Source organism: Rosa chinensis, chromosome 1 (assembly GCF_002994745.2).
Source record: "Rosa chinensis cultivar Old Blush chromosome 1, RchiOBHm-V2, whole genome shotgun sequence".
NCBI lineage: Eukaryota > Viridiplantae > Streptophyta > Magnoliopsida > Rosales > Rosaceae > Rosa > Rosa chinensis.
The window spans coordinates 56,741,026-56,750,273 of NC_037088.1; the positions used below are offsets into that span (position 1 = coordinate 56,741,026).

The window sequence follows — 9,248 nt, forward strand, 5'->3', positions numbered from 1 at the left end:
GTCGAAAATCTCAACCACACGTACATGCAGCCAAATCTCAACAAGGATGTCCTTCTAAAACCTAGGGCACCAGTTGGTGGTTCTATAATGTTTTTCTTCCTTTGTTGACCAATAATGAATCAGGTGCTAAGAAGTTTTACGGGTGTAAGCAGTCAAGCTGACCATACCCCTACAACTGTGTCCGATGACCCTAAAGCCATTTGTCCGAAGGGTCAGGGCCCCATGTCCAACCCGACAAGGTATGTTGCTCCACCAGCGACTACCGGAGAAAGGGCCAGCCATGGCCCATGTTGGAGGCTATATATGTGAGAGGCATTGTTACGGACATGATAATGGATGATTTGGAAGTAAAGCCTATGTCCATGCCACCATTTCAAGTATAACTGTGCTCAACTACTTCAACGTTAAGGATGTTGGTACCTTGAAGAGAGGGTGGTTCCTCTAGACATGGATATTGACAAGGTTTGAATCCCTATATTAATTTATCTTAACGAACTGTGAAGAATTAATATAATTGCCTGCTTCAAATTTTTGTTTCACTTTCACTAGAGGAAGAAGGGAACCCAACGAGATTCCCATTCCTCTTTAGTGGGTTCAAACCAAATTAATGATACCACAGAAACTTTCTCGACTGAGTTGAGAAGTTAATTACTGGATCGAGTTAGTCAAGACCGATGTATAGCCACCGGAAACGGTGGCCGGCAATTGGTGAAACGATCGAGTCAGCCGGTCAGTTTCGCAGGTTGGTGACGGACTGACGGACTGACGGACCTAGTCATGTTTTTGGTTTTTCAAACCCTCTGCTTTCCTTTCTTCAATTTTTCTAAAGTGAACCAACAAAAAGCCCAGAAAAGATGGTGAGAATGGTGAATGAATTAGTTTTGGAGATGGGTGTTGGAAAGTGAAGCTGAAGACGAAACAACTTAACATAGTTAAATTGATAAGCAATAAAATATTGAAATATAAGATAACTAAATTATGGTTGACTATAATTAATTATATTCTATAAGACATGACAGCTTTAATTAAGTGGTGGACTGGTGGTGGTATCACCGAAGTGTCGGTGGTCGGTAAATTTTTTTTTTTTTTTCTGGTTACAACGGTGGTCAGTAAATTCAATTCCTAGCAATACTGCTATATATAGTACAACTTCAAGATAAGGATTTGTAGGATTTAGCCACTTGGCCGCAATCCATAGTGTAGGAATCTACTTTTACGAACTTTTTTTTTTTTGACTACTTTTACGAACTTTAAATTGTAAGCTGAAGCTGTTTTGTGGGATATGAAATGAAAACCATGTTTTGAATTCTGTTCTTTTGTTAGCTTTTGCTTTGACAACCCTATTAATATTCCTCCAAGTTAATATCAATGGCGACCTCTAATTCCGGTGCTGTTAGCCTGAAACTCCTGATTGATAGAAAGAATCAAAAGGTTCTCTTTGCTGAAGCCGGTAAGGATTTTGTGGATTTTCTTTTCACTCTTCTCTCTTTGCCTGTTGGTACTGTCATTAGGCTTCTCTCCAAGGGTGAGATGGTTGGTAGCTTTGGTAAACCGTATGAGAGGGTTGAAAACCTTGATGATACATATATGCAACCCGAACTAAACAAGGATATCGTGCTTCAACCCAGGGCACTAGTTACTGGACCTAATATCCTCAAGTTGGCCAACAACGTTGAATCAAGTGCTCCAAAGGTGCTCTACTTGTGTCCTGCATTTTATGACGGAACCCAGGCCCACCCGTACGTAACTGAAAATCCCAACGAGGAATGTCCATCGTGTACACGCACCATGGACCTCCAAACTACTTATGTCGGTCAGCCGACTACAACGGCAGGAACTTCTGGTGCCGTCGCTACTGGATATGTGAAAGGCGTTGTGACATACATGATAATGGATGATCTGGAGGTGAAGCCCATGTCCACCATTTCAAGCATCACTATGCTCAACAGGTTGAATATCAAGGATGTTGAGGCTCTTGAAGAGAAGGTTGTTGAACTTGCCATGGATAAGGTAAAAATTTCTATGTGAAGACATAGTTGTGGTAATGTCGCTCTCTCTCTCTCTCTCTCTCTCTCTCTCTCTCTCTATATATATATATATATATATATATATATATCCTGTGTAAGAATTTTGTGAATTGATTCAAAATCAAAATTGAAGAAAAAATTAAATATTCATTGATCAAATCATTCACTATTACACACACACAATTAATTATTAAGATAATAGGTTTTGTTAGCCAAAATATAAAAAAATGTACCAAAATTACCTTGAAATATTAAATTTTTTTACAACTCATAAAATAGATAGGGGTAACATAGTCAAATTATAAAATAGACAGAAAATAGAAAAAAGAAAAATAAATGGTAAAAGTGAGAAACAGATAACTATCTGTAAAAAAAACTACCCACTTCCATAAAAAACTACTCACTCCCTATTAAAAAAAAAAAAAAAATTTCACACACATAGTGTGTAGGGCGATCTAGTATATATAGGGAGGATCTAGAGAGGATCTCCTTAAATTTGAAAATGATGTTTTTATTTTTAGCTTGTAGTTTAATAATCTAAACCATTCATCCTCTAGTTACACACATACATATGAATCCCACAAAAACTTAGCCAAATCGAAAAAAGTTCAACCATTTGATTACCACAATGTTCATTTTAATTTTATCTAACGCACCACATTTGTTTACACAATTTTGAATAACCAAATGATTATGAATTTTGTTGATTTTTTGTAGACACAATTCTTGCGTAGGAATCTAAGGGGGGTGTATTGTATTTGGATTTGTGTAGATTTTTTTTAAATGATAGACTTTTTGAAAAGTCCACAGACTCTTTAAAAAGTTGATAGACTGTTATGGATTTCTTAAAACCATTGATTTTAGCAACAGACTTTTATTGATTCATGAAAATCTATATACTTACGAGGGAGTATTCAGAGCACCGCCGTGCACTTGCACCAACACAAATAAATGGTTAGATTGCATTAAATACATTTTTTGTTTATTAAAAATAAAGTTGATAAAAAATATCAAGGGTTGAGATTATTTTATAAGGGTTGGGTCACTTGCACCGTCGGTGCGTAGAATAATTTCCATATACTTTATTATGAATGACTTCTACAGATTTCCTAGGATGTACAAAACAAAAACAAAAAACAAAAACAAAAAACAAAATAAAAAAAATAAAACAAATGCAGCCCAAACACAAAACAAAATAATAACTTGTTGTCTCTTCAATGTTCCAATATCTTCTAATAGAAATTACTCAAATAAATGATTGTTAGTCTGTCTAGTGAGTTTGTTCTCATTCCTAATCTCCCAACAACATAAATATACAATATAGATCACTTGATGTTTATGGTTAATTATTCTCATCAATTTTGTTTTCGCCGATTAACATATATTGTAGCAATATTGGTCAATGTCTTGATCTATAATCAATCAATTTAAATTCAATTGTTCAACCTTTTTTTGAACCATAATATAAATTCAAATTAATGAGAATAATTAATTAATAAAATAAAATTTAGTATGGTTCAAGGTCTTAGGGTTAGACCACAATATTTGAGTTTTAGGGTTTCATAAATCATTTTTATTGCTATTAGGGTTCGAAGTATCACAATTGAAAAAGAAAAAAAAAATCACATTCAACAACTACAATGAACTTGTTGGGTATCAAAAAAGGTTGATATCATAAAAGATTAGAGAAAAGACAAAAAATTAAGAGAGAGATGATGAAAGACAAACTTCTTCTGTGCGTAGAGAGAAGAACTTTGATAAACCTTTTTTTTTTTTTTGAAGAGGAAACTTTGATAGACTTTTTGAAATCTTTGGTCTGGAGGTTGGAAAATTATTAGAGTTTGGTATGTATAGTTAACACTACAAAGTCCTTGATTATCCATGATTTTCTAATTCCATAAGTATGAATGATATTTTGAATACCTCTGTACTTTTATTCATTTTTAAAAGTCCTAATTGAATACCCCTAGATTTTGGTGGAATTCATGAAGTTTTTAAAAATCCTAATTGAATACCTCAAGACTTTAATGGACTATTAAAAGTCTATATTAAATACACCAAGACTTTTAAATTCCATAGATTTCTTTAAAAGTTCCACTAATTCCATATACAATACACCCCCCTAAATGATCAACGGTTGAGATCACATACTAGTGTAAAATAGTGAGAATCCTCAAATTCTAAAAGTAAGGAGGTCCTCTAGAACGAGCATATATATATATATATATATATATATATATATATATATATATATATTGATACTAGTGATTGGTTAGTAATTTGTTTTGCTTTGGTAGGGTGTGGAGCTGTTGAAGGAGTCTTTGTTGTCCAAATCGATCCTCACAAATGTCTTCCTTGGGAAGAAAACTGGGATTGGCATTGATATCTTGGAGCAACTACTACATAAAGGTGGGTTTTAATGATCATGCTTTTCGATTTCATAACTTTTTTATGGGAGTCGAATGTTTAGACTTTGAATGAAAATTTTCTTATGTAATATGCTTTTTAAGCAGTGTGCTAGTTGAATGTTCTAATATAACTATGTGGCTATCTTTAATCTGTTAAACAACGACAAACGTGGCATGTGGCCTACTATTGTATCGATATTGTCCCAACTTAACCACCCGTTAGGTGTTGAGTTTTAATCACAAAATCCATCGGTACAATTGGGTGTGATCCACCCACTTAAAAGTTATATTTTATTTGTCACTTTTCTAATATGAGATCTTTGCTCTCTAACACGCCTCCTCTCACGTGTAACCTAACTCTAGTTCTGCACGTGAAATCAATTAACAATCCAATTCCCACATTGGAAATTGGGACACAAGTCTCATATCGGCAACTTGGTTAGTATAACAATCCAAGACCTACATCAGACACATGGTAACAATTCAATCGGAATTTTCCGATGGCAATATAAGAAATTCGGGCACATGACAATTGGAGAGTCTAATATCATGTTAAAGTAATATGAGGTTTACATCCAAAATCATTTTTCAATGTAGGAATTAGATTTGTTAATTGATTTCACGTGTAGACCTAGAGTTAGGTTGCACGTGAGGGGGCGTGTTGGAGAGAAAAGATCTCACATTGGAAAAGTGACAAAAGAAAATATAACTTATGAGTGGGTGGCTCTTACTCAATTGTACCGAGACTTTTTGTGATGAAAACCCAACACCTAACTAGTGGTTAAGTTGAGACAGCATTAGTACAATAGTGGGTCTCAACCACGCTGGTCGCTGTTTAACATGGTACCTGGATTGTGCTTCAAATTTGAACCCTCAACTGCTTCAACTTGCAGTAACGCCAAGAAGTTCTTCCTTGGAATTCTTAAATGATTAAACCTGGTTCATCAGCTTTCGGTTCGGTATTTAATTTTGCAGGAAATACAGCTTTCATTTCTGTATTTAATTTTGCAGGAAATACAACTTTCTCTTCTGGGAGCTGTGCACTCGGTTCTTCTACCCCCTCTTCTGAAGCCAACCCTAGCAGCTCCAGTAATGCTACAAGTACTATATTCAGTAGCGGGTGGAAACCTGCTATATCTTCTAAATTTGCTTCCACATTAAACTCTACATCTTTCTCACATGCGTTTCAATTCGATACATCCTCAGCCTCTGCTGCAACCAACACTACATCTACTTCATTTGGAGCATCCTTGATTTCTGCTACTACTTCTAACAGTGCAGCCACAATATTTGGAATGCCCTCCGCTTCTGCTCCTACGTCCAACAGTTTGCCTACTTTGTTTGGAGCATCCACAGTTTCTTCTCCAAGTACCAACAACGCATCGGTGTTTGGATTGTCCAATGGTGCATCATCAACCGGCATGTTCCCCTTTACATCATCTACAACTACTACTACCCCATCACAGCCTGCATTTGGTAACTCCAACTCTATATTTGGCTTCCCTACAGCTCCCTCGGGTAATAATGATCAAATGAATATGGAAGACAGCATGGCTGCACCTCCGCCTACAGTTGCAGTCTTTGGTCAACAGCCTTCCTCAACCACGCAGTTTACACCAACATTCCTAGTGTTTGGCCAGCAGCCTGTGTCAACCCCACAAGCCCCCTTTGTATTTGGAGGTTCCTCCAATGGCTTCCAGTTTCAGAGCCAACCAAACCAATCCAACTCACAGAACCCTCCACCATTTCAGGGTTCCAATAGTTTAGCCAACTTGCAAAACCCTGCACCATTTCAATATAGCCTAGGTTTGACCTCCAATAGCTTCTCATTGGGTGCCGCTGATAAGTCTAATAGAAGTATTGTGAGGGTTAATCACGGCAAGAATAGGAAGAAGTAATTGGATCGGTTTACTAATGAGGGCATAACTGCCCTTGTCAGGTTACAGATATCAGATACATTTTTTTCCCTTTTTCTTTTCATTATCTTAGGTGAAAATTTTCGTGGTTACCATGAAGGCGTAAGTTCACATTTTATACAGGTTTGTATATGCTTTTTTTTTTTAGTATATGATGTATGTCACATCCTTATTGTGCTATTCTCCACCATTTGCTGTATACTCTTGTTGTTTGTAACTTAAGTGGAACGGGTCAGAATGTGTCACAGCTCCTCTACAGGCTGCTTCACTGCTTTTGCCAGTGATTCTTCTGTTAAAAAAAATGATAAAGTAATCTGGGGTTCACATCTAAAACCAATTGGCAATGGATGGAGTGGCCCAAACCCTTATAAACCTATAGGCAAAGTCCCATTTTTCTCATGTGGGATCTGTATATTCTTAACACATTCCCGCAAGTGTGGCGAATTTTCAAGCCATACACGTGGAAAACTTATATTGGGTGACATGGAGTTCGTGTGGCCGCGAGGCATGCACAGTGTGATAATCCGCTCTGATACCATGTTAAACAGCGACAAACGTATCTTGTGGCCCACCATTGTACCGATATTGTCCCAACTTAACTACCCGTTAAGTGTTTGCTTTTAATCACAAAAGGTCTCGGTACAATTGAGTGTGATTCACCCACTTATAAGTTATATTTTATTTGTCACTTTCCTAATGTGAGATCTTTGCTCTTCAACATAATCAGTGTTTTCATAAAATTTGTGGATTCATTTTCTTTTGGTTTATTGGTCTCGGACCAACATCACATATGCTCTCAAGGTGCATTAAGATGTTTAATTATGTATTTAGCTAAGACTCCCCCAGTGGCGGAAGCAAGTGGTAGGCTCTATGGGCTGCAGCTTAAACAATATTTTTGGGCCAAAAACCCCTAAGTATATGTGTGTGTGTGTGTGTGTGTGTGTGTGTGTGTGTGTGTGTGTGTGTGTGTGTGTGTATATATATATATATACCTTCAGCCCATCTAGCCCAAAGAAAAAAAATTATCTGTAGGTCACATACTCCCACAGCAGCTCACTACTCAGTAGGTAAGTGACTAGCACTGCTTGATTAGTTGAAGTCCGATTTAGGGATCCCAACTTCACAGGTACAGATACTCTTATCTTTATCTTTAATTCTTGCCTATTTGGGGAAATCACATGAATGTACTCTAAATTTTTATTTGTGCGTTTCGATGAAGGTTAGTGACTGACTTGCTGGTGGTTGCTGGCTTGCTGCTGCATGGGATAGTTTGATTTGGAGAATTGGAGTTGCTGCTGTGATTCTGGGTATTGAGTTTCTTGACTTTTTTTATTCTTGCCGACTTGACTACTTATGTTTTGAATTCCTTCGTATATCTCTGTGGCTTTGTGCTCTTCTTATTTGTTCTATCATTGTCTGTACATTAATCAAGCTAAGCCTTTGCCCTAGGTCCCAAAATTAAATTATGAAACCCCTGTACTCTGGACCCTAGACATGTAATTTACAGAGAGCTGTGTAAAGCCAAGCTACCACCAGCTGTTCTTTTTCAATTTTTATATGCCTTGCTGCTCAACCGACTTCACACTTCCTTTCTAAGCAAGATGGGAGAAAATAGCTCTTGTTGTGAATGATAATGACTATTCATGCAATAGGTATTGCTTAATGTATGCGATTGACAGACTCGTAATATATGCGATTGACAGACTCGCAATGCATGCGATTGACATACTTGTAATGTGCGATTGATTAGTATAGCTATTATGTATTGCCTTTTGTATACATGATGTAACCCTATATAAACCTCATAGTGAGATGAATACAATACATTTTTCCAATTCTCTACAACACGTTATCAGCACTATACTCTAACCCAAGCCCTAGCCGGAAAAAAAGCCTAACACCCGAAATTTCTTTCACAAAAAACTGCCGCAAGGTCCTAGCCCTTACTAGCCATACCGTGCGATGCTCCTGCAGCCCTTAAGCATCCGTGTGCCTTCTACTGTCCCTGCAGCATAGTCGCACGCCTGCTGCCCCCTGCAGCACAGCAGCACGCTAATTCCTGTGCAGATCAGCTTGTTTTCATTCCCCGAAACTTCTTGATCTGGACCTCAGATCAAAATCCATTCTTCATCAAAGTTGTTCGTCTCTGCCTCTTCTATCTGACCTCCAAATTTCAGCCCTATTGGAGTCGTTTTGAGATCTATACACCATTCAAAGTGGGAGCTGTTCAGAAGTGAATCTGCTCCTAATTTCAACAAGTAAGTTTTAAGGGCTAAATACTGGTTACTACCCTGTGGTTTAGGACTAAAACCAATTCAGTCCCTGAACTTCTAATTTCATCAAAAATACCCCTGTACTTTCAATTTTGATCTAATAGGTCCAATTCGTTAATATTCTGTTATGGGTTCAAGTTATAGTTAAATTATTTGTTGAAAAAACTATTCATTTGATAGATTTCTAATAGTGGGACTCCCTCCAAAATTGACTATGCAGGCCACCTCAACCCCACATCATAAAACATAGACCATATATGAGTCACGTCAAGAAGTTAAATGACTCAATTGTTGTAAGACTAACAAATTGGACCTATTAAATCAAAATTGAAAGTGCAGGGGTGTTCTTGATGAAATTAGAAGTTCAGGGACTGAATTGATTTTGGACCCAAACTACAGGGTAATAATCAGTATTTAGCCCAAGTTTTAAATATTAAAGTTCCTGCTTTCTTGTCTTTTAAATTCCTTTATTTTCTGCAGGATTTTCCATATACAAACATGAGTTCGATTATTTAATAAAGCGGAATTGTGGGGATTCACGCATAACGAACTAAGAGTGTTCATAATACTCAGACTAAGAGCATCCGTAAGCATCAAATTGTGACCATATTAAAACATTATTGT

General features: G+C 37.0%; 1 protein-coding gene across 4 annotated transcripts; it reads left to right on the plus strand.

Annotated features, from left to right (window-relative positions):
* Positions 1-1,221: 1,221 nt before the first annotated feature.
* On the plus strand, positions 1,222-8,042 carry LOC112187510 (uncharacterized serine-rich protein C215.13). 4 transcript variants are annotated; one of them, XM_040513417.1, is made up of 4 exons: positions 1,222-2,010; positions 4,325-4,436; positions 5,447-5,536; positions 5,642-8,042. In XM_040513417.1, the coding sequence occupies exons 1-4, from the start codon at positions 1,369-1,371 to the stop codon at positions 6,331-6,333; spliced, it is 1,536 nt and encodes a 511-aa protein (XP_040369351.1). In that variant the 5' UTR covers positions 1,222-1,368; the 3' UTR covers positions 6,334-8,042. The 4 variants fall into 4 exon arrangements, 3 of the variants coding, with proteins under 3 accessions (XP_040369351.1, XP_040369352.1, XP_024182113.1); XM_040513418.1 differs by having other exon boundaries at positions 5,447-5,524; XR_005805401.1 differs by having other exon boundaries at positions 1,223-2,010; positions 5,447-7,477; positions 7,571-8,040.
* The last annotated feature ends 1,206 nt before the right edge of the window (positions 8,043-9,248 follow it).

What these genes read in the sequence shown, in the direction of transcription:
- LOC112187510 (XM_024326345.2), top strand. Translation starts at nt 1,369, where the DNA reads ATGGCGACCTCTAATTCCGGTGCTGTTAGCCTGAAACTCCTGATTGAT. An exon ending in TTGAACTTGCCATGGATAAG is followed by an intron (nt 2,011 to 4,324) that starts GTAAAAATTTCT and finishes TTGCTTTGGTAG; the next exon opens with GGTGTGGAGCTGTTGAAGGA. An exon ending in GGAGCAACTACTACATAAAG is followed by an intron (nt 4,437 to 5,446) that starts GTGGGTTTTAAT and finishes TTAATTTTGCAG; the next exon opens with GAAATACAACTTTCTCTTCT.